Raw genomic sequence first — 26,174 nt, 5'->3', positions numbered from 1 at the left:
AGTTTACAATACAGCGAACTCGGCCTGATGTATCAAAACAGTATAGACTTCAAAATTTGTTTAGACTCCATACAATATTTAAAACCAAAATCATTATTGTCTTAACTATTGTAAAGGATTTCCCTGTAATAAAACAAGTTAATTAAAAAGTCTTGTGACAATTTAAGCGCAATTTCCTTATGCTATCTAAAAATAGCTCTGTCGTAGCGTAAATCAAGAGCAGGGTTAGGAAAACCATTGGTTAGTTATTAAAACGTTTTTTATTAAATTTTTTTTCAGTATTTTACATGTTTTATTTAAAATAGAGTTACATGACTAAAAACCATTGCGCGCCTAGCTACCGAACGTGATGGCGCAGCCATTGAACGTGATGGCGCAGCTATTGAACGTGATGACGCGTGTGGTGTGATTGGATAAAAATGCCTACTAATTCGGTCCAAATTTTAATTAATTAAAAAAAAAATTTGTGACCGAACGAAAGGATATTTTTGAAAACTTTCTTCGGCAATATTGTTCTAAATTGTGGCAGAAATCGACTGGTACATGTTTCAAGTCGCTAAGTGGTCTGGTTGCCGAGATATGGGCCAAAAACTGCTTTTTTTCGAGGTTTTTTGGCTTTTCCGGGAAATCCATGAAAGAAACCCGGAATTTTTTTGGCCTATGTTCGTCCTCGTAACTTGCTTAACATAATTGCTTTGGAACTAGTCCTCAATATTGCTTCGTTGAGGAGGAGATACGACTTAAAGCTGCGGACACACATCCATTCATACATCCAGAAATGACGGGTTAATAAACGCAATTCTCCAGAATGGAAATTGCGCTAAAAATGTGCTTACTCACTCTACAAATGCCCTTAAGTTCATTAAAGTATCAGATATAAATAGAAAGACCGCGTTTTTTGGCGGAATATCAATGACTACTAAATCACAACCCTCCATTGCCTCAACGATGCCGCTTGGTCAATCAAAGTTGTGCGACGATAATAATTCGCTGACTATATCGCGTGAGCACCACTGGAAGACGATTGAATAAAACAATTTGGATGAATTCGGTAAATTAATCATTCTGTCTTGGAACGGATGAATCCTTAAGATGACACAACATAACAACAGTTTTAAATTTCTTCAGAAAAATAATAATAAATCAATCTGTTTAATGCCCGCTGATATAGATGCTAAGCCCCCCCCCCTCGTCGCCCTCCTCCAACCCCTCTGCGCGCAACTGAATGTTAATTTGGTTATACCAAGACAAGTAGGCCTACATATACGACATCCTATGTCAAGTTGTGGGCTGATTCTCGACCGCCATCTCCAGTCAAATGCCAGGCGACCGTACCCTACACAAAGGGAAGGTGTGACACTGTTTTTGTATCGAATTACTGCCTTTCCCAGTTCAAGTGGGTGATAACTCACTAACATTAACCGTGGCCTCAGTTATAACGTCGGCATTCGACCATTTAGTTATTCCAAATTGAATTCAGCAACAATTTGTTTAAGTTTACAAACTAATTCAGATAACAATGACAGTGCTGAAGCGCTGGGCCCTTCAGGCGCGGGGCCTATGGCGACCGCCCCGTTTACCACCCCCTAACGCCGACTCTGATTAAAATACTCTATGTTTAGATAGTTCAGACACGATTTTGGAAAAATATCGATGTTTTAAGAAAAATTCAACTGCAATATTGAGGTGGGGGGGGGGGGGGGGTGTATGTTGAGGTGTGACGTCATTTTAGGGGGGGGGGTCTGATTTTTTGTGAGAGGTAAAAATCGTCCGAAAATCGTGACGTCATTCATGGATGGCCCCCAAGTTCACACAGACAAAATTGCAAACTTTTTTTTTCTCAGGGAGGTGTAAGTCGTCGATTTCGATTTCTTTTTTTTACTATAACACTTCATCTAGTATCTAGATCTAGATCTAGAATAGATCTTAATCTAGATCTATATTATATGATACGAATACGAGAAAGTAATTAAAAGGCGAAACGTTCTTCGAGAACAGGCGGGTTGTGTAAACTTTGTTGTTCTGCAAACGAGTAGTGGCTGGGGCTGGCCTACAATCACAATCACAACATTTGAACATAACATATCTCTAGTCTCTAGATCTGATCTAGAAAATCTAGATCTAGGTGTAGATGGCTAGAATCTATTTCTAGATCTAGATCTAAAATTAGATCTCGAGTAAGTCTAGATTAGATTTGGTAATCTATCGTTTTGGGGGTAATCTATCGTTTTAGGTACGTAAAATCGCCCGCGACTAGTAATGTGAAAAACGGGTGACTCCTTACATTTTAATAATTATTTCCCATTTTGAGGAGGATTTATGTTTTGAAAAATACAAAAATGTTTCCTTGTTTCATTTATGTACCTGTTTTTAAACAATTGAATTAAAACTTTTTAGTAATAAGTGAACACCAGCGATGTTTCCAACAGATGCAACCATGCTCATTTACTGACATTTACTATAGCAGCCATCGGGTGTGGGGAAATTGCGAGACGCGAAAAGCGAAATGGCGAGGCGGAAAAAATGCGAGAAGGGCGCGAAAACGGTCGGTCACGTGACTTTTTTGTCTCGCATTTTACCACAAGCTGATACTTACGCTGGGTGGTGTTGAAATGCGAAGATTTCTGCGAAAAATTTACCGCACCCGATTTTCAGTGGTATTTGATCCAGACTTCAAAGACGTTTCGTTTACATTGTTAAAGCTTCCGATTTTTTCCGTCGCTAGACATACTGACGTTTTGTCAACTCCCCCCATCTTTTGTGTCGACTTAGAATACCACCTTGTTCGAAACCGACGGAAATACCGCCGACGATAGATCAACTTCTGTCTTTTGTGTGGAACGCCGAGGCCGCCTGATTTACCGTCTTTGAAGATCGCAGTGCCCGGATCCGCTGCCGCCGCAAACATATTTTCTATTGTTGCATAGAAATTTTGTATTATAGCCGCCGCCTACGATTTTTTTCTAGCTTTTTTTACCATATAAATCTAAGCACAAGGAAATGCCTACATCATTTGGATACAACAAAATAAAGTGACGTCACCGATATTATCAGTTGCTCGTGCTATATCGTAAGCTATGGGCCTACTTCAAATATTTTTAAAACCAAGTTGAACTTATTTGAATTTTTTGGTTTTGGTGGTGGTGTTATTTGGGGTCTTCCATAAATGACGTCACACTCGTAGGGGGAGGGGGGTCTGTAATTTTATGACGATGTGTGATGAGGGGGAGGAGGGGGGGGGTTAGATGTGAAGTCACACTATAAAAAAGCAATGTTAGAAAAAGAATTTTAGACGTTTTTTCGCGATTTAGAAAACTGTTTTAATACATTATAATAGGAATTGATTAAAATACTCAATTTTGACCGAAATTAGACAAGATTTTGGGAAAATATCAATGTTTTAAAAAAACTCAACTGCTGGTGACAACAATGAGCAAGACATTGCCAAAATTACAGAAATGATAAAAAATACAAATTATAAAAAATGGAAAACATGTTGAGCGTGCGGATGATGATGATGAGAACATGGGTGCCAGTGTTGTTTGTGGGATGAACGAGGTCAACTGTGATGAGAATGTGAAATGTTGTGAATGTGGATTGGAAGAAGTAGCAAAAGAAAAATGTATAAATGGGAGTCTAATGAACTGGGTTGGGTGTACTATGTGTGAAAGATGGTGTCACGAGGTGTGTTTGAGGACTGTTTCAGAAGATTTTGTTTGTAATTAAAATTACTTAATAAAAAATAAATTGCACTTCTTAGAATTGTTTATACTTTTACACTTTTTGCAAGTACAAAAATCCATAAATAAATGTTGCAAAATATCTCTCCTGCTGACAAGATTATACCAATTCACAATGACACAGCTCACGTTTGTATAAACATGAGCGGGCTAGATTTTTAAATTAATGCCGACTGAGACGGGATTTTCCTCTCGCTAACAAGAGCGGGCGATGACAGTAGCACAGCAACGATGTTAGGATTTTTAAATAGATAGATCTAGATATAGATCGATCTATCTTCTTAGTTTCTAGATAAAAAATAACAACATACAACACTCGTGTTAAAGGGTATGGTTAAATGCTTGTTTATTTTAAAAATATTTTTAAAAATAATTGAAATAAATAAAGATGGAAAAAAAAAAAGGAAAAAACTTTTTTCGCAAAAAGTGTCTCGCTATTTACCCTTAATTCCGCAGGTATGTCTCGCATTACCTTCTCGCATTTTCCCGCCTCGCCATTTCGCTTTTCGCGTCTCGCAATTTCCCCACACCCGCAGCCATCTTGTTAAAGTTTTATTTTTATAGACTTATACCGCGAGATTCAGGCGGAAGCCACTCTATTTTACAAATGGCTGCTGTTTTAAGTTTATATAGCAAATCTTGCTTGCAGACACTGCTGTTTAAAGTTAATTTCTGGCCTATATTGATATATTTAGCGATTGATTTAGGTTTATTATTCATTTATCTATAATATTTGACACAAACATATCACAATATACTTCTATTACAGCCTTGACAATGAGGTAACGTTTTCGTACATTAATAGCCGCGGGCGATTTTACGTACCCAAAACGATAGATTACCGTTTTGGGTCTAGTACGTAAAATTGCCCGCGGCTAGTATTGTACGAAAACGTTACCTAATTGTCAATTGTCAATGCTTTAATACTTTAATAGAAGTATTATGTCGATAGGTATATTATATTAAATATTTGTGTCAAATATTTTAGATAAATGAATAATAAACCTAAATCAATGGCTAAACTAGATCTAAATGTTATAGGCCTAAATCTAAATAATAATATAATATTATGAATCAGAAATCCTTGCAAAAGGTGACTATGAGGACTAGACCAACCCGCCCCACCTCGTAGCAACGGTGGCTCTTGTGACCTCACCTTGACCCCAAGTACGTGTTCGGTACTGCTTGTGGGAAAAAAAATGACGTCACAGTCAATTTCAAATAGCTGTTCTTGCAATACGTATGCTTCGTAGGCCTACAGATTAAAAATAAAAAAACTAAACTCATCGTGACTACGACCGTGTCTTGTTTGTGGAAGAAAAAATACGTACAGACTGTTTTTAAATTTTTAGTAAGAGGTCTTCCATAAATAACGTCACACTCGTAAGATAGTGTAACGTCATATTTTAATATTTTTGTATTTTAAAAAAGTAATGTTTAGAAACAACTGCATTTTAGCCGCTATTACGCGTTTTGGAAAACTGTTGTAAAACATTGTAATAGAAATTGAATAAAATACCCTATGTTGGTCGACCCTCAGTCAATATTTTAGAAAAAAATCGGTTTAAAAAAAAATTCAATTCGAGGAGGGGGGTGGAGGAGCATTTGTTGGCTGAGGTGTGACGTCATTATGGGGGTGGGGGAGTCTGGATTTTGTAGGAGAGAGGGGAGGTAAATATCGTCAAAAAAAAACGTGGATGACCCCTAACAATTTACAGCTATTCCAAAAAAACATAAATATCGATGTGGCTTGGTTATCATTATGATTAACTTTGGTTCACACGTCAGACCCTTTCTAATTTTAGCTAACCTGATCCATTTCATTTTTCCATCACATGAACCTAATACTTTCAAATTGTAACTAATCTTAATCTAGGCTCTTTACAGTTGAAGACAAATATTTTTACCAATCCAATCTTTAAAAGAATATATATTACGCATTAGGCCCCCTATTTAAAAATTGAAAACAGTAGTGCATCTAGAATCTACATTAGATTAGTACAGTTTAAATTAGCTTAATGGTAAAATAAAACTTAATTGCTACTTTTGTTACATTGTAATTTTAAAAAAGTTGTTTATAAGGTAAACATTAAATTGCAATTAGACAAGACTTTCAATGTTATTTTAGAGTAACATAAACTTCTTGTATTTAAAATATTAACCTCATTAAACAATTAATTAGTACAGTAACAGTATGAAGCTGCTTAAACGCGATAAAAAGTAGATAAAACATATTGAGTTATTATCCGAAGAAAATTTCCTAATTTTTTTTCCTGGTCTGGTCACATCCCTGATTGTTAAAACTTCCGATTTTTCCGTCGCTAGACATACTGATGATTTGTGAACTCTTCCCATCTTTTGTGTCGACTTAGAATACCACCTTGTTCGAAACCGCAGCCGATAGATCAATTTATTTCTTTTGTGTGGAACGCCGAGGCTGCCTGCATTAATGTCTTTGAAGATCACTGTGCCCGAATCCGCTGCCGCCGCAAACATATTTTGTATTGTTGCATAGAAATGTGTGATGGGTGTGTGTGTGTGGGGGGGGGGGGGGGTTAGATGTTGTGACGTCACACTATAAAAAAGCATGTTAGAAAAAGAATTTTAGAAGTTATTTCGCGTATTAAAAACTGTTTTTAAAAATTGTAGTAGGAATTGATTAAATACTCTATTTTGACAGAAATTAGACAAGATTTTGGGAAAATATCGATGTTTTAAAAAAAACTGAGGTGTGACGTCATTTTAGTGGGGGGGGGGGGGGGTCTGGATCTTTGTGAAAATGTGTGAGGGAGGGGGGGGGGGGTAAAAATCGTCAAAAAAGTGTGACGTCATTTATAGATGACTCCTTTTAGCTATTAAATGGTAGCTTTGTCGATAGCGAACTTTATTCAGATTATCTACAGACGCACTTTTTTTTTTCATTCTGTTCATATTCGTGTTCTGTGTTAGCACAGTATAAATGGGAGTCTAATGAACTTGGTTGGATGTACTATGTGTGAAAGATGGTGTGACGAGGTGTGTTTGAGTATTGCTAAGACTGTTTTAGAAGATTTTGTTTGCAAATTTTGTTTGTAATTAAAATTACTTAATAAAAAATAAATTACACTTTAGAATTGTTTATACTTTTACACTTGTTTGCAAGTACAACAATCCATGAATACATGTTTCAAATTATCTCTCCTGCTGACAAGATTATACCAAATTCACAATGACACAGCTCACGTTTGTATAAACATGAGCGGGCTAGATTTTTAAAATTAATGTCGACTGAGACAGGATTTTCCTCTCGCTAACAAGAGCGGGCGATGACAGTAGCACAGCAACGATGTTTGGATTTTTTAATAGATAGATCTAGATATAGATCTATCTATCTTCTTAGTATCTATCTCTTTAATAAAATTTAGATAAAAAATAACAACATACAACACTCGTGTTAAAGGGTATGGCTACATGCTTGTTTATTTTATAACAAAAAAAAAATAATTTAAATAAATAAAGATGAAAAAAAACTTTTCGCAAAAGGTGTCTCGCTATTTACCCTTGATTCCGCAGGTATGTCTCGCATTATCTTCTCTCATTTTCCCGCCTCGTCATTTCGCTTTTCGCGTCTCACAATTTCCCAACACCCAAATGAAACAAGAAAACATTTTTGTATTTTTCAAAACGAAAATCCTCCTCAAAATGTGAAATAATTATTAAAATTTAAAGAGTCACCTGTTTTTCACATTACTAGTCGCGGGCGATTTTACGTACCTAAAACGATAGATTACTGAAAGATCTAGATGATCAGATCTAGATCTAGACTCACTCTACTACCTACTAGATCTAGCTAAAGTAGCTATCTACTATCTAGCTAGAATAATCTAGATCTAGCTAGATCAATCAAGATTCTGCAACATGTCTAACAACAGTACTCAACCAATTTCAATTGTGCCATTGGCATCAACTACACTAACAGTGTATCAGTGTGAAGCATGCGGATCAGTTTTAGGCGATTCATCTTCTTTTGTTTATTTGAGTGAAACTTTACGAACAATAACCCTAACAGGTGATTTTTTTAAAATATCATTAGGGCCTATTGAATTAGTTAGGCTAACCCATTAATTAGGCCTAACTACAAATAACATTAGTAAGGGCCTATTAGTTAGGCTATTAATTAGGCCCAATAATAATATTGATAGTGATAGGCCTAAATATTGTATAGAGTACTAGTGAGTAGGACCAAATGCATGTTCAATATTATACATTATAAATTATTATAGGTATTAGGATTTGCCTCCTGTTTTACGATGCACTGCGAGATTTTTCCCCTGTTACCCAAATACAGAGAGTTGGCGGACGCTCGAGTGCGAGTGTTTCGTATTTTTTATTATTCTCAGTTTTTGCCTGGTCAATTGTATTGCAAGGAGTATTTTTTGAAGAAAAATGGACTTGTTATATATTTTTTTAAAATATTTTCATGGACTATTGTTTATGGAGTGTTTCATTGAAAATAAGGTACAGGTAAGTGACTTATTCCCTAAACTTCTCTATGGACTCTACTTGAAATTTTATTGCATTATCTCCATTCTTATCCATTTTTCTTTATTACTTTAAAAAATCTTAATGATTGGATGTGTCTCTTAGCTGCAAAACGCTTCACAGTTGGGTGTACTGTTTGGGACTTTGACTGTTTACAGACTGGAAGTGAAAGTGAACCGGAAGTTGTTGGGTCTCGCTACTAACACTTGTGTCACTTAGTCTAGCTGGTATGCTTGTGTCACGGCCTTTTTATACTATCAACTTCATGGCACAAACTCAAGACAAATACCAACTGCATCACTGTTGTGTTATTGCATATTAAGGCCTGATGGATAACACCAAACAACTCTTGATACAAAGATACAACAGCTTCATTACCAAACAACGCCATTTTTTATTTCCCCTTTCTTTTGCGCATGCGCCCACCCACAATATATTTTAGATTTATATCGCCTTTTTACACCTCCACTTGAAACATACATTCACCCTACATTTGACTGTTACAGCTTGTATTACTGTAATTACGATAGTGGCGATCATTGTTTTGGCAGAAACACATCTTTTTAAATTAAACTATATATATAAGTATACCAACAAGTTCATTACATTTATACAAATAAAAGACCTTACATTTCTAATAGATATAATTTGCCTTCATTTTTAAAATTTAAATATATGCGCTTGGTTTTTCAAGGATGTCAGGTGTGTCGATGACTTAGCATTTTACCATCCTTTACCTATTTGTCAACTATTTAGATAGAACCATCAAACACACTTATTTTAGAGCTTTACTCTTGTTAGTTGTTAGCTTTAGATTCAAATAGATTGAGCCTAAGCTAATAGTGTATGAACAATAGGGGGTGTCTCTTGTTCCACCCCTTATTTTTTGTCAAACAGATAGATTCAAACATATTTTATTTTGATTGTTCCTGTTTAAGAATAGAGTTATCTAGAGCCAGACAAATTTTGAGACTTAGGCCTAAGTGCTTAATAACTCAAATTTGCCATGTTGCATTTATTTAACATCAACAAGAGTTCGGTTTTGCGAAATAGCATAATGTATCAGCTTTGAAGCCGTTAAAACAAAAATCTTTTCAGTTATGAATATTATTTTGACACAGCCATAGCTCATTCTCAGGAAGTTTGAGCTTTATTTTTCGAAGAGTTAAAATTTTAACTGAGACTGAGATTTTATGAATGCACTGTATCTGAAAAAATAGGGTGGTGGTACCCTGTTCTACTTCTTCTGTTTTTGTTTAACTCTGCCCATAAATTTCTAATTTTTACTTTAAAAAATCTTAATGATTGGATGTGTCTCTTAGCTGCAAAACGCTTCACAGTTGGGTGTACTGTTTGGGACTTTGACTGTTTACAGACTGGAAGTGAAAGTGAAAGTCTTTTTGTATTTATATAATTTTAAATACATTTCCTTTTTATACTATGTCATTCTTTAGAATGTATTTTAAAAAAAGAATAATAATTAAGAGAAGTTATTGCGTTTTAATTTGTTTAGTACAATTACAAATCTATTAAAAGGAGCTTATGAGCACCATTTTATTTAAATAAGAGAAATAAGTCATGGAAGTTGTTTAAACGTTTGCCTATCTTTCACAATGGTTTGAAAACAAAGGGAAAAAGAATATACAAGAGCGTGGGATGGTATCTATAGAATAAAGATAATCCAACCGTAGCTACAGTATTCTTTTGACAAAACAACCATCAAGTCAAAGTCAAAAATGAAATAAAAAATTTTAACTAAATTTTTTTTTATTATGGTTGGCTGTGGGCCCCCTAAATGGCCCCCCCCCCCCCCTCTGCATTGTGGGGTCTGGCGACACTGTAGTTCCGCCCCTGATCTCCACGGCAACGTGCATGGGATGGGCATGCTAGTTAATAATAAAAGACAAAAAATAATTTTTTATATTAAGGACTAGAGTGTACATTATTACATAAAGTAAAAAAAAAATATTTCAGGGGTAGTAAAAATCAGAACATTAGAATCATTGACTTTGACATGCATATACAGTGATGTGGCTATTATTAACAATACAAACTTAAAAAGGTTTGAAGTCTCAGTTAAAGTTTATTGTAAATTATTGGCATGGTGGGAGTTAGTAAAAAAAAGATAAGTTACCCTTTGAACCATGTAGTCCATGGAGCAGGGGAAGTAGAGTTTGCCTGTTTTTGTGACCTTGGCATTTTAAGGGGATAGTGTGGTCAGCACTATATCACTCTCTTTTGCTTTTCCTATTGTTTATCAGTTGCCCATCAGAATTGGGTGGACTCACAGATGTCATACGGATTTGAGCCTGGGATTGGAACTCAAGACTTTTGGGTTAGCAGTTGAATGCTCTACCATTTAATATAATAGTTACATTAAAAACAATCTCTGCAGATCCAAATCAGGAGGTATTAAAACCAGTGAAAAGGAAGCTATTCTCCAAAAACTGAAGCTATGACACAGAAGTCCCAGAAAACCTAACTCCTGACACCAAATAGAGGCTTTAACACCCAAAACAAAACAAAAAACATTAAAAAAAACCAATCAACTCCAAAAGACAAGAAAAAGCAGCTAATGAGAAGATACAAGCTACATATACAAGTATTACAGGAAATACAGTTGACCAGACTAAAAATAGCCAGCTACATTTACTGAGTTAAATGACAGGGTAGTAGGAATCATTTGGTAGTGAGGCAAGATATCACCAAGCTGGTGTAGCTGTGATGTTGAATAAACACATTTTTGATGCTCTACTGGCCTGGAAACCAATGAACGCAGTCCTTTATATTCTTCAATAGTTTATTTGAATATTTAAAAATTGGGTGTGATGTCATTAAAATAAATGTAGTTATAAAAAACTTTGTTGTGAGGTTTTCTTTGGATTTTCCTAAAGATTGGATGTATTAGATGTTTTAGTATTTTTGGTAACTAAAGAAAATTAAAAAAAAAAGCTCCAAAAAATTAGGTAGTTTTAATTTTGTCACTGAAAGTGTAAACAAACATGGCATAACTAGGCCATGTGGCCTAAAATAGTATACATTTTAATTTTAAATTTAAAAAAAATCAGATTAATACAAGGTAGGGTTTTCAGATCGATTGCACAGTCTCTCTACAGCCAATAAATTGAGCTCAATTCCGTAAGACATCCCTGACTTCCAATTATTCCAAATGAAAATGTATATAAATTATTATAAATACATTTTTAATAAACTTATATGAATGCATAAAAAGTAAGAAAAAGTGATTTTCTTTCAATCAATTATAATAAAGGACCATCCATTTATTACAATCATAAAAATATGTTACCCACTGTTGTTTCACTAATGCCTAGTAAGCTTAATTTATTTCTGTTCATCTCTAGTCTGCAGCTACCTGTGCATCCTTATCTGGTTGAAAGAAGGGTTTTTATGTTTGAGTATATGTAATCTGGGACACTGATTGTGTTTCATAATTACTTTAAATAGCAAACTGCAGCCAGCTTTTTATTGCTACATAAATTAAATCTACACAATACATTTATTTTTCTTTTCTCAGATGCGCACCCCTCAACAGTCCAAGTGCAACAGCGACAAGAAAATTGCGAAATAGAAAATTTGAGAGGGAGGTAGGCCTATGTGTCGATTTGGTTGTGAGAAGAACTCAACATCAATATTTAAAAAGTTAACCATTAATTTTAAAAGTTTAAAATTTAATTGTGTCAAAAATGTTTTTTTTCTCAGCATATATTTCAGAGTGGACTGTGCTAAGTGTTGTGAACCTGTGGGAATGATTTTGAAAAATCTTCCAGTTCACCTGTCACTTCTAGAAGGCAATCTCAGCTTTTATATTGACAAAGTTACTAGGTAAGTCTATAATTTGATGTTATAGTTATAGTAGCCAGAAGCAGCAAAAAAAAATCAATTTTTAATGCAGAGGGAGAATGGGGAGTTCCATAATGTTCAACTTGTGTCAGCTTGTGTACATTTGGTTGGTTTTGGTCCATATGGATATCCACCTTATATTTAACATCAATGTTACTACACACAAAACTTTAAACGCATGCACAAAATATAAATTGCAGTGCCTGTATTTTAAAGAAAGCTTAGCTGATAATCAAGTCGTACCTTTATCTTGTGGGCTACTTTTGCAGTTAGTAAGTGATGATTAAAAACAGAACTAGACATCATGAACTGGTTGCTGTGACACACAGAAAATAATTTTTTTCAGACTTTTCTTTCCAATTTATTTTTATTGATATGATTTTAAAGAAATTACTTTGTTTTATCTATAGCTGTGCCATTCCTGGGAAAAGTCAAATGCCTAATCAAACACTATTTTCTGCAGTCATGAAAATGCAAGAAGAAATATCTAAGGTATTGTTATCAACATAACTGCGCTTTAAGACTGTACTGACATTTTCTGCATTTGTTACACTATCTCTAGAGCAGCCATTTTTAAAAATTGTTTACTTTTTGTAGTTTTTCTGTATAGTTGATTTTGTATCTTATAGTATCTTATAGTATTTTTGTTGTAAAACCACTTGCTAAATTTTCTGAACACTGCTGAACCCCCTTTAAACAGTTGTTAGGACGCTGTTAAATTATTAACCAAAATGTAAGTATTTATTCTAATACTAATCCAATCATGTTTTTGTACAAAAATTGAAATACTTACATTTTCTCTGAATAAGAACTAAAAAATTATATTATTAATTACATTTTCTTATCCTAAATATACTTTATCCCCTGTAAAAATATATTTACTTTTCCTTGTGAAAAACTACAGTAATTATTTTTCTTTAATAATAGATTATTACTTACATTAAATTTAGTGTTTTAGACATTCAGTTACATTGAATTTTATATGAGGAATGTGTGGGTTAAAAGTAACCGGGTAAAAAGATGAGTGGTTTGCTGTAGCCACACCAGCACCCTCTCAATTCTCCTAGAACTAGAAGTAAAAAAGGAAACACTAGGTCTACGTTTCTTCTGCTCTTTTTGACAAAGACATTCCAGCCATGGAAAACATTCAGGGGGGGAGAGTAGTTATTTATAGAATTAACATGAGGTCAAATAAAAATATGATGTTATAAAATTCTATTCTTCACAAAAATCTTAGAATGAGTAGCAAAGCCGATTGTCATAATTAGGCCAATACATTTTGTGATTATATAAAGTAGGACTATATTATGCTATATAAACGAGTTGTGAAAAGTTTGGAACACACATTTTATGGAAAAAGTAGATCTATACTTTTGTTACTGGGGTAGGTAGCCATGAAATCAACACAAATTATCTGTGTATTGAATTTACACTCTCATGTTTGTTTCTTAAAATTATAAAAAAAGTTTAGAACAGATGGACCATGGTGCAGATGAAGTAGTTCAGCTATTTATTTTTTTTTATGGAAATCCGTTTATTTCTATTTGAGAAAAACTGTCAGCTGAAAAAGTTGATACTTGCTAAAAAGTTTATAATTGCCAAAAAAAGTTGATACTTGCTAAAAAGTTTATAATTGCCAAAAAAAGTTGATACTTTTCCACAAGCTGACCTTCTGAACTAAGTCAGAAAACTGCTGATATTAATGTTTCTTTTTTGTTAGCCAAAAATAAAAAGGAAACTGAATGACGCAGAGAAATGTGCAGTTCTCATTTTATTACTTGAACTGAACTTTATGGACACTTGCTACTCATGTCTTCAGAACCCTAACCACCCTTTACCTGCTTCCCACATGAATGCTGATGTTGAGGCTTATTCATGTTCAGGCTGACTTAATTTCAATCTTTTTTTAAAATGGCAAATTTTAATGTTAATTTTTGGATTCATAAAAAGAAAATTTAAAGAAAAAAAAAACATTTTCTCAGCCATTTTTCACAAATGTAAAAGGGGTTATTAATGTAGTTTAAGATTAATAAAATGATAATATAGGCTTAGAATAATTATCGATTACCACAATTTATTAGCGGCCAATTTTTAAAAACTTGAATAAATTAAAATGTTTAAAAACCTGTGTAAATAGAATAGTATGAATTGGCCACCATTGCTTTTTACTCAGGCAGGTCGCTTTGTGTAGAAGTTTTGACTTGCTAATGATGAAAGAATTTTTGGATCAAATTGTTGAAAGGTCACTTGAAAAACTTCTGCTACCTAGATTGACAGTTATTAGTGCTATGATACTAGGCAGTTTTCTTTGCTTGTTAATGCAGAGATATAAAAAGATATTATTCTTTCCACAGATTCAAGTAGTGATCTTAAATATTCATCAGCGACTTGAGAATATAGAAAAAACATTTGCTGAAGAAGATGAAAATTTGAATGCAGAAGAAATAAAACACATCTAACTCTTTAATGTTTCAGAAAGTTTTTTTTAGCAATTTACCTCAAATAGGCCGAAATCAGGATTCATACACCTTCCTAAAATTGCTACTACTACTACTAGAACATTTTCTGAAACAATCTCAGCTTGAAGGTGGGTGGTAGCATTTAAATCAGTAATTTTGGTTGGAAGTAAAATACGTCTGATTTCTGCCTTTATTTTAAGCCCTTAAAATCTGCTGGGCTAGCCTAGTGTTTACATCCAGATGTCATTTTTTTCATAATTATATTTGTTTTCAAAGCAGGTCAAAAACCTGCAATATTGTAATTTGGTAAATTGATAAGTAATTAGGCAAACTTAAATCTTAATGTTCAATATAATAAGTTTTTTAGTTCCATCTTCTGCTCTCCCTGATCTCTATCAAGTGACCTGGGATTTCTTTGAAGACAATTAGCTTTAAAAATATTGATCAAATTGATTGCATTTAAAGGACCTGAATATTTAACAGCTGCATTATTTTTAAATTTTATTTATTAGAATGGTTAAGATATTATCTTCAAAACTTCACCTCTTGACTTAAACTTAAAAACAGTTCTGTATTTCTGCTGTATCACCTGGCCACAATCTATCTGTTGTTGCTGGCTTTAATTAATTGTCTTAACAAGGGCATGGTAGAACTGTCCAAGCAAAATATGGACTTCAATTATTCAAATATTGAAAAATTGAATGTTATAGAAAAGAACCTTGTATAGGCTCAGATTTTATCACCAAAACCTGGTACTATAAAGTGCATTAATAAAAGGGTAGACCTCAAGTAATAATAAAAATCATTCAAAGCTAATTTAGTGGAACAGCTATTATTTTCATCAATGCCATTAGTATTAGGTTAGAAATTGAAAACTTATGTCATTCTTGTTGGGATTTCCACCTACACAAATAGTGTCATCATGGTTTATTGACTGTGACTCAACAAAATTTTGCAGTCTTTCATTTTTTCAATCTTGTTTTTAAATTTTTAAAAAATTATAGCTTAATTCCTACTTCATAATAAAAAAACAACCAGTATAGACCTTTTTTAAAAACTGTATTTTAGACTTGCAAAATGTTTGTACATAGATTACTACTGTCACCTAGTAACATTGTAACAACACTAATTGTAGGTATGTCAAACTGCTGTAAAAAACCCTTTTTCGTCAGTGTTGCCCAAATATAGTAGCTTTCACTTCATAGTTTCCATAATAAAAAGGGCTCGAATAGTAATAAGTTTGGTACCATTAAAAAGTAAATTTAAAGTCCTCCGTAATTTCTGTAGTTGTTGACATTACATATCATTTACCGATAGAAAATTATCACTAGTAGGATTTTCAACGGATTTTGACCCCTCTCATTCAACTCGTAAGCCTTTTTTTGACCATCTAACATATTTCTTAACAAATAGATCTACCTGTACAATGTGCATAATTGAATAGCCTTTAGTGGGATACTAAACAAAAAAAAAAAGCATAATTTTTTAATAGACTAAATATTTTAAATGTTGAAAAAACAAAGCAATTTGAAAATTAGTGATTCTGACATCCATCGTATACATTTTTTATTAGCATTTTTAGAAAGGTGGTCCTTTTTCCTGTTAAAACACTTTAATTGTTTATCTTTTATGAGCAAGGTCAAAAAAGGCCGAGCTCGACAAAACACACTAGATCTATAATAATCACTAAAATCGCAAGAAAATGGCAGTTTTCTTCATAACCAACTCACCTACAAGCTTCTCAAAATTGATGTTAGCAAGTTATAGAGGCTTGATAGTTCAGTAAAAAAATTAAAACATGTAGCTACTTAATAAACAAGTTTGTCAGTCTAGTTTTTATAGTTCATTTTTTCAGTATAAATAATTAAAGTTAAAACTCCGTTCAATGATTAGACTTCAAATGTTCCATGCATTTTTTCAGCTTTGTCCGATCAACTAAATTCCCACTTCACTTTGTAGCGGAGTCTAATTTTTTCAGATTGCTTAGTTCAAATATTTTTGTCTTTTCTTACAGAGAGTACTTTGAAAACTAATTACAACATATTTTTATAATCTTTTTAGAATATACACAAAGTCTGCTTACCTGTTAAGAGCTATGGTTGTTCTGTATTTCAATATAGCCAGATTTACTGTGGGTGTCATAATTTGTATAAGAAGTATTTTTGACACAAGGTGAACCAGTGCACTCTTCTGATTAAACATGTTTCAAATGTACATGTTATAGCCATACAGGTTTCTTAAACAAAGAGGCGTGTAGTCCCCTACATTTTGATCAAGTTATACTGTTGCATCAAAAAGAAAATTGATTTTTTAAATGTACAAATTAAGTGGGTTTTTTTTACTTACCCTTTAAATTTTTTCAAAGTGTGAAAAGCCTATGGCATTTCAATGGCCTTTTAAAATTAGTTATGTCCCGCTAATTGCAACCAACACCACATAAATTTAAAAAAAAAATATTAAAAACAATATACCAATGAAATTTTATGGAAAAACTATACAATGATTGTACAAAACACATGAATTATAAATGTACTCTACATTGTACATGATGCACAAAAAAAAAGCTGAACATTCATTTCCATTGCAAATACTTTTACTGTGATCCTGAAATGATTGCCATGAATTTATATTTAATAATTTGGAGCTCTTTCTGGATTGAATGTGAGAGGAAATTTGAAAACACTATTTTTAAGTTGAATGTTAATTTGTATTGGGGGGGGGGGGGGGGGGAAGAAAAATCTGCAGTGATTTCATTAAGTAATGGGTGACCCCATTTTTAAATCAATAATGGCCAAAGTAATATTTTCTACAAAATTGATTTTTCTGAACAAATAATTTTGTCCTGGCTTTAACAGTATAAATTCTACATAAAATAAAATGGTTAAAAAAGCACCATAGTAGAAACATGAAAAAGAGGACTGATTGATTTTGTGCATTTTTCACCATAAGTGCTTGAGGAAAATATTTCTAACTGTAATTATTTGGTACTAGTAGTACTATTTATTCATTTCACACAGCTCAGATTTTATGGTAATTCAAACTACATACATTAAATATTGATTAGGAAAATCAGTAATGAGTAGTACTACTATTCTATTCTTGACTATTTCACTGTGTAAGAACATTCAACAATTATGGTATATTAAATTAAATACACTCAAGTTATTACCTTTTCAAATTTTAAACTAACAAAAGCAGATTCAGGAAAGAAACCAGTCAATTTGTATGGCTAACCCATGCACCAGTCAATTTGTATGGCTAACCCTAATTTTTCATCAGACTTGCTGAGACTGTGTTTGTGATTGTATGGTTTGTTGCAATCTATGTATATGAAACTTAGAATCATATGACACATTGTTCATAATAAAATATTTTGTTACTGATAAAAATAAGGCAAAAGTTAACCAATTAATGAGTGTATATATATGTTTGTATGTATGTATATATATATTCATGTGTTTGTATTTATATGTATGTATGTACATTTTGTTATAAAAAAAACATCCTGTCAATTAAATTTATTTTATTCAGAGTGTGGCGCTTCAAAATAATTATTGCCATTTAGTCCAAAGTGACCAATGGAGGTGTTGAATGAAACAGTTCTCAATGGAAACTGTTTTTTTTTCTTTCTTTCAATAGTTAAGAGCTTGATGTGAAAGCCTATAGTCATAAAATGCTGGAGTCAGGTGATTTTAAAAGTATTTCCAATCTCCTCTGTTCATCTAGAATATTCCTAATGCCTCCATCACCACTTCCTCCACTCATGTCCCCCTCTCTTGAAGAAAACGGTGAGGTAAGTAAAAGGGCTGAAGCACCTAGAAATAATATAAAGGAAAATAATGATCTTCAGAAATCCAAAAAGAAATATTAAAAAATACTTAGTTTAATTGCTATTACACTCATTAATAAGACTGTTAATGTAAAAGAATATAGACTTGAGGTTGGTACAAGAAAACAAAAGTAGGCTGGATCACTCAACAAAATATCCACTTAACAACACATCAAACATTGCTGTAAATATCTACCAGCAGATGAAGAAGTTAAGGATGACAGTCGGTTGTTGATATCCATGAGCTGGCCATACAATGGTGTCAGTTCAAGGCTGGTTTTTGTCAAAGCAAATACACCTGAAGATAGAATTTTTTTCAACTTTAAAAAAACTGTCAAGATTTAAAAATAGCGAGACAATTAAGAGTTAAAACTTTAATGATTCAAGATGGCAGCTAACCTGTTTTTTTCTCAGCCAAACTGCTACAGTAAATGCTTAAAAGTGTAAGGACATCATCCTCAATGGTCAAACCAAATAAATCATTGGGCCACAGAGATCTGTTAGATAACACAATCACATTACTCATAGCAAATTAATTAATGGCAGCCAGCCATTTGGGTTAGGAGAACTATGGTATATCATCTAGTTAGTGAAGAATATTTGGCTTAAGGGGAATTGTAAATCATCTAATTCATAGGTTCTCAAACTTTTTTTAAGGTGGCAACCTCTTTTTGTATTTTTTAAGTGACTAGTGACCTCTCCCCCCTCAAAAATGAAAGGAAAAAGCAATGGCAAAAAAATTATGTTAAGTATTGTTTTTTTTTTTTTTATTATTTAAATAGTGTAATTTGATTATTTACCAGCTTCAAACTTTGCTGGTGTTTTTTTGCAAATGACAAGCTAATGTTTTTCTTAACATATTAATTTATTCTAAAAAATTTGTTTTTTTTAAACAAAGAAGAATTAAAAATCTAGTCTTGCAGACATTGAACTAAAACTCTCCAGACTACCTTCGTCACATTTATGTTTCGAACCCTAACCCTAAAACTTTACTTTTCCATCTGTGGATGTTCAGGCCCAGGCCTGTAGAAAAATGAGCACCACTGTTGGTTTTATATTGCTGTTCTGTGTGAGAAAGACGAGCCAGGACATCAGCACTGACAGCAAATATTAAAACTAGCACGACACTACTTCACACACTTTTCAAGAAAATCTGGGAAGATCAACAAATACCAGAAGAGTGGAAGGAGGGACTACTCATAAAGCTCCTAAAGAAAGGCGATCTTTATAAAGGATAAAACTTTTTGTCCATCCCAGGCAAAGTCTTCAACAGAATATTATTAAACAGGATGAAGGAAGGAACTTTTTGTCCAGTCCATCTTGACTCGCTGATACGTTATGTTTGCCTGTCGTCCCTACTGGGTCATAGGCCGCTGACAAGAGCTTTCCAGACATCTCTGTCCAGGGCTAGTCTCTCCAACTGTCCCCAGGTGTATCCAATCTACTTGGTGTCTTCTTCCAGGTCACGTCTCCAGGTCTTTCTTGGTCTGCCTCTCCTCCTCCTGCCTTGTGGATTCCAGGTGAGGGCCTGTCTTGTTATGCTGGATACAGGCTTCCTGAGTGTGTGGCCAATCCATTTCCACTGTAGGATCTCTACTTCAGCTGGCAGTTGATTTGTCCGTTGCCATAGAACATCATTTCTGATGGTTTTAGACCAGCGAGTTCGCAGGATCTTTCTGAGGCATGTGTTTATAAATGGTTGTATTTTCTTCTTATTTATAGCAGTTATTCTCCATGTCTCGGCTCCATAGAGTAAAACAGGTTTGAAGATCCGGATTTTTATTCCAAGGGTTAAATCTCCAGAAACCCAAACATTTTTTAGTTGGTTGAAGACTGCTCTTGCCTTGCACGTCCTTATTTTTATGTCTGCTTCTGTCCCACCCTGCTTATCAACAATACTTCCAAGGTAGGTGAATCTATCCACTTCTTCTAGGGCTTCTTCTGCCAGTGTTATAGGGTTGCTGTTTGATGCACTGACTATGAGAACTTTAATTTTCCCTCTGTGGATGTTCAGGCCCAGGCATGTGACTCACTGATAGCTATGTTATAACATCTCATTTCTGCGGCTACTTGGGTTGTTTTTCCAGCTTCATATCTTGTATGAACGTTAGATGTTACAATATTGATGGTGATCCTGATGGAAATAATGGTTATTGACCTCATAGTTTCTAATATATATTGGCTTTCACCACTTGGCTTCATAAATTCTCCACTACAAGTCAGAATAAAATATCCCATAAGACAATACTGATCATGTTTATTTTAATTTATGATTTGCAATCAGGGGTCCGCTAATTTAAGATTGATATACTTATAATACTTATATGTTAAAACAACCACATAAGATCACTTATCCTACACACAAATTGTATTCAATAAAAGGGCTAGGAATGTTTAAAATGCCAGTTCAACAGCTAATTTAGTCAACAAATGTATATTTATAAAGAAAGCAGCACTATTTCTGTGGGAAGTCAATGCTGTGAGTATAAGTAGGAATCATAGACATATACAACTAATTATAATGCTGCATAAGAATAAATTATATATTAGTTTCAACTTCTGCTTTCATACAAAAACAATATGCATGAGATTTTCTGTATCAGTATTGATTTAGAAAAGTGCTCAAAATATAAATGCTATGTCTCCCTCTTAAAACCAATCCTTACGCATTCATAAAAAAAGGATGGGAAGGATGTTTTAAAATGGTGGATGTTGTAAATGGATAAGATCTAAAACATGACATACCTAAAACACCGTAAAATTTGTATTGCTTTCAAATATTTTCCACCATGTAGGTATTCTGAGAGTTGTAGCACACCTTCTTGTTTACTAACAACCTTGGTGTCCACATGTAATGGTGAGGCCTGGCCATTTTCTAACTCTTGAAGAGCTAAGAGAAGTTCATTTCGTACCTGGATAACCTGGCCGGACATATCTGAGACCTGGGCAGAGAACATCATTTTATCTCACAAACACATTTATGTGCACTTATCACATAGGCTGTGTAAATGAACACCTGTGCTAATGATATTTTGGGCTGTGTAAATATATATGTGGTGATGCTATTTTAGGTAGTGTAAATGTATACCTGTGGTGATGCTATTTAAGGTGGTGTAAATGTATACCTGTGGTGATGCTGTAACCAGTTGAAACATGTCAAGCAACTTGAGGTAGGATTCAAACAGGAGCACCAGTTGAAAGATTAACTTGTACAGTTTCTGACACAATTCCAACTGCTCATTTGTTTTAAAAGAGTAAAAAAAAATAATACAAAATAGTTCCTTTGTAATATTATTTCTGTAGTACTTTCCTATTCTAATCTCTTAAAAGCAGTAGAGATATGGCTGCCAGACATGCCTACCCCTGTCAGCCAAAAGTAGGATATGGCATGTCTAAAAAGAGGAACATGTGCGTGGATGCTACTACGCTACTTTACTAAGTCAAAAATAAAAAAAATTAATTAAAAATGACATTTGTAGGCTTCTAGTTATATTTAACTAGTCTCTAGGCTACATTTAAATACTGCTTGATGTCAACTAACATTTAAAAAAATAGTTAACCTGAGACCGCCCCCCCCACCAATAAAAAACATCTTTGACATAACATGTTGATTTTATTTATGCCATGCTTTGTTCTAGGCTATATGAATAACAAATGTTTAAGGCTTCATCATATGTAATATAAAATATAGGTTAAGACCTAGATCTACCTAGTAAAAGTCCAAGTTACTTCTTACTAAGTTCTTCATAATAGTAGTTACTAGTCTAGTTACAACTTACAAGATAGGGCAGTATTTAGATTCATTCAGTATCTATTAGATCTACTATCTAGATCCAGAAATTAGCATGTTAGTCATGACTTTATTGTATTTTTCTCCCTATGTGTTATTTAAGGCTTAATTTAAATCTACAATTCAATTGTAAATTCTAAAAAGAACATTCAAAAGCTAGATTGTCTACATTATCTACTAGTAGGTCTATTAAGATGATACTGGAAAATATTGTAAGTAAACTAGGAAACGGAGCCGTGTCCCAAAGGGAGATGATTGTTTTTCCCTGCCTTTTTTAAAAATTCGATTTATTACTTTTCTTTAAAAAAAAAACGGGACAAACTTCAATGAAAACAGGAAGGCGCAACAGAAGACGACTTTTTGTAAAAAGCGGAACAATTGCAGCAGTAGAGGTATGGCCAGCCAGCGGTAGAGGTATGGCGAGCCAGCGGTAGAGGTATGGCCAGCCAGCGGTAGAGGTATGGCCAGCCAGCGGTAGAGGTATGGCCAGCCAGCGGTAGAGGTATGGCCAGCCAGCGGTAGAGGTATGGCCAGCCAGCGGTAGAGGTATGGCCAGCCAGCGGTAGAGGTATAGCTGGCCAGCGGTAGAGGTATGGCCAGCCAGCGGTAGAGGTATAGCTGGCCAGCGGTAGAGGTATGGCCAGCCAGCGGTAGAGGTATGGCCAGCCAGCGGTAGAGGTATGGCCAGCCAGCGGTAGAGGTATGGCCAGCCAGCGGTAGAGGTATGGCCAGCCAGCGGTAGAGGTATGGCCAGCCAGCGGTAGAGGTATGGCCAGCCAGCAGTAGAGGTATGGCCAGCCAGCGGTAGAGGTATGGCCAGCCAGCGGTAGAGGTATGGCCAGCCAGCGGTAGAGGTATGGCCAGCCAGCAGTAGAGGTATGGCCAGCCAGCGGTAGAGGTATGGCCAGCCAGCAGTAGAGGTATGGCCAGCCAGCGGTAGAGGTATGGCCAGCCAGTGGTAGAGGTACCCACCTGTTCTTCACCTGCCATAAGATAAGACCCTCCATCTCCAAGTGACTGTTGTTTGATTGAACACTTAAGGCCCTCCAGACTCTAAAAATAGACATTTAAAACATCTAAAAAACATTTAAGCTTCTCAAATTTTTCTAAAACAAGTCTGTGGTCTAGTGGGTTAGGGTTAAGTACAGAGAGCCACTTTATACTGTCCTCTAATTAGTGCATTCAAACTGAATATTTTAAGTACTCAAGGTTTGACACCAAGGGAAGTAAAAAACACAAAGTGTGCTTATTTGAAAAAAGTGCTAATAATTTCCAGCCCACCTGTTTGGGAGAGTGCAAGAGTCACATACAGAAAAAAATTGTACATATAAAAAAAACTTTTAAATCAGATATTGAAAAGCACCTGTTCTGCCTGGTCCTTTCTGCTTGAGTATGTTTCAAAACATTCCTGTATTTCCAGGACACAGAACCTATGGCGGTCAACAAGCCTAGTGCCCAGCAGCTGCAATATGAACAAACAAACAACTACACAGTGACAAAATTATCTCATATTTTCTTTCCAGCATGCATCTGCTCTACCTATTTAGATATATAAAACTTGACACCAATGTTACTGTTGTAAAGTATTTTCCATTAACTGATTTAATAAACTTTTCTATTAACTAGCTGACAGTGTTTCTTTCAGGCATCTCTCTGGGTGCGTATTTAGCCCTTCCCCATAAAAAGTAGAAAATGTTTCCTCAAACATAATTTTAACTAAAGAAAATTAACTACCTTAACCCCTACTTCTCTACAGGAAGGTGTCATTCTAATATTTTTAACATAGTCTTCTTTTAAAAACACTGGAGTTCTGCTCTTGTTCTCTAGCAGGGCCATAAACTTATCTGACAATCAATACCAACCATTACATGGCGCTCTTACAAGGTACATAGTAAAGAATCTTCTTTAGACATGGCCATCCATTGGGCAGATGAAGAATGGCGCTCTTACAAGGTACATAGTAAAGAATCTTCTTTAGACATGGCCATCCATTGGGCAGATGAAGAAGTTCATGTGGATCTTGACCTTGGCATATAAAGGGAAGGTGTGGTCAGCACTTTGACCAGCCGCCTTTACTTTCCCTAATATGAGTTAGGTACCCATTAGAGCTGGGTGGACTCAGAGACATTCCACTGACTTGGACCCAGATATGAACTTGAAACTTTTGGGTTAGCAGCCTAGCGCTCTACAGCTTAGGCCATGCTGTCCCATACAAGGTACATACAAACTCAAAACATTCTTCAGTTTTTTGTAAGATAACCAGCCCCAACCACCTAAACATTGGTTAAAATTTTAAAAGCAATTTCATCATTTCTCCTACACTGTGACAGATAAAGATATAAAATCGTTGCTTCAAAGGCAAAGAAACCTAATTAAAGAGAAGGATTTAATAAAACACAGATAGATTTTTAAACTGCAAGATTTTGATTGACACTCCACCTATATTAAAGTTAAGGGCACAGGAAGGGCTTTTTACTGTATAGTAAGACAATTTAACTGAGGCAAAAGTCAACTGAGAATGCATGCTCTGGTGAGGAATCAGTGTAGAGAAAAGAGAGTTGACATGACATAGGTGAAGATCAGGGTTCAAATTTGTTTTTGAAATGACTGCTGGTCAGACATTTGGTTACTAACAGCTAATTGAGTAGATACAGAAATGGGATTTCAAATATTGTAAAACGTAACTTTTATTTTCATGTGCACCCAACCCCCAGATCAAAATGCCAGATAGAAACCCTGAAATTGTTTTGTTACTTACAGAGTCAGATTCAGAGAAAAGAAATGGACAATCAAGCTGCTGATGCACCAACTCTAACACTTGTACTTGTAAGAAGTTAAGTACAATCAAAGTTTAATAAAACACCAATAGATAACTACATACAACAATAGACCATATCCCTACATGCAATAATATACCATCTTTTTTTAACAAAAAACCTACAAGTACTCTAATGAAATTTCAAACAAAATAATAAAGGATACAAATTTGAGATGTAATAGACTTGAGATTTTCAGCTTTACAAATGTAGTAACATGCTTCTTTGGTCATTGTTGTTAACCGCTTTCTCAGCTCCTGTCAAATTAAATCCAATTGTAAAAACATTCTTCACAAAATGCACCATAGAATGAATGAGAAATAAAGTTGGAATGGTTACCCTAAACAGCTTTGGGAAAATCTGGCAAGTTTTCCCCACATGACTAAGGGAACTCTCAGCCAAAACCTTGGTCACATGACTCTTCCAAACCTCTTCCACTTCATCAGCCTCCAAATTGAGCAGAACACCGGAGAGCTGGGAGAAGGCCGGAGATGCCTGACTAGAGTTCAGATCAACTGTATCTGTTTCACTTGCTGAATTACTAGACAAACTTTGACTGCAAAATGGTTTTGACATTTTTAGTCACATTCATCTTCATAGTCGTATAATACTAGCAGGTTACACATCAAGGTGGATTGGATGAAGTGTAAGTATAGAGTGGAATGGATGTGTAAGTATTGAGTGTAATGGATGTGTAAGTATTGAGTGTAATGGATGTGTAAGTATTGAGTGAAATGGATGTGTAAGTATAGAGTGGAATGGATGTGTAAGTATTGAGTGTAATGGATGTGTAAGTATAGAGTGGAATGGATGTGTAAGTATAGAGTGGAATGGATGTGTAAGTATAGAGTGGAATGGATGTGTAAGTATTGAGTGTAATGGATGTGTAAGTATAGAGTGTAATGGATGTGTAAGTATAGAGTGGAATGGATGTGTAAGTATAGAGTGGAATGGATGTGTAAGTATTGAATGGAATGGATGTGTAAGAATTGAGTGGAATGGATGTGTAAGCATTGAGTGGAATGGATGTGTAAGTATTGAGTGGAATGGATGTGTAAGCATTGAGTGTAATGGATGTGTAAGTATTGAGTGAAATGGATGTGTAAGTATAGTGGAATGGATGTGTAAGTATTGAGTGTAATGGATGTGTAAGTATAG

At 34.6% G+C, this 26,174-nt stretch overlaps 2 protein-coding genes across 8 annotated transcripts in view; one reads left to right on the top strand and one right to left on the bottom strand.

Moving 5' to 3' along the window:
- Nucleotides 1–1,786: 1,786 nt before the first annotated feature.
- On the top strand, nt 1,787–14,584 carry LOC131941754 (uncharacterized). 5 transcript variants are annotated; one of them, XM_059301230.1, is made up of 6 exons: nt 2,014–2,177; nt 7,594–7,788; nt 11,797–11,866; nt 11,982–12,104; nt 12,533–12,614; nt 14,477–14,584. In XM_059301230.1, exons 2-6 carry the CDS (start codon nt 7,638–7,640, stop codon nt 14,579–14,581), a joined length of 531 nt encoding a protein of 176 aa, XP_059157213.1. In that variant the 5' UTR covers nt 2,014–2,177; nt 7,594–7,637; the 3' UTR covers nt 14,582–14,584. The 5 variants fall into 5 exon arrangements, with proteins under 5 accessions (XP_059157215.1, XP_059157213.1, XP_059157211.1 ...); XM_059301228.1 differs by having other exon boundaries at nt 7,564–7,788; XM_059301231.1 differs by having other exon boundaries at nt 2,014–2,197; nt 7,564–7,788.
- A 1,039-nt stretch (nt 14,585–15,623) lies between these two features.
- The window catches only part of LOC131941753 (protein furry homolog), a gene marked incomplete at its 5' end in the record, with an annotated part of 81,853 nt that continues 71,302 nt past the window's right edge, over nt 15,624–26,174 (bottom strand). For all 3 annotated transcript variants that reach the window (XM_059301225.1, XM_059301226.1, XM_059301227.1), the window contains 10 exon segments: nt 15,624–18,396; nt 18,607–18,708; nt 18,810–18,907; nt 21,156–21,352; nt 21,536–21,643; nt 23,173–23,253; nt 23,564–23,662; nt 24,959–25,023; nt 25,183–25,273; nt 25,356–25,572. In XM_059301225.1, coding sequence (XP_059157208.1) covers nt 18,248–18,396; nt 18,607–18,708; nt 18,810–18,907; nt 21,156–21,352; nt 21,536–21,643; nt 23,173–23,253; nt 23,564–23,662; nt 24,959–25,023; nt 25,183–25,273; nt 25,356–25,572 — 1,207 coding nt within the window.

The sequence above is a fragment of the Physella acuta genome, unplaced genomic scaffold (genome assembly GCF_028476545.2).
Source record: "Physella acuta isolate Inbredline_101_S28 unplaced genomic scaffold, ASM2847654v3 ptg000372l, whole genome shotgun sequence".
Classification (NCBI taxonomy): domain Eukaryota; kingdom Metazoa; phylum Mollusca; class Gastropoda; family Physidae; genus Physella; species Physella acuta.
This window is presented reverse-complemented; position numbering and strand designations above follow the sequence as displayed.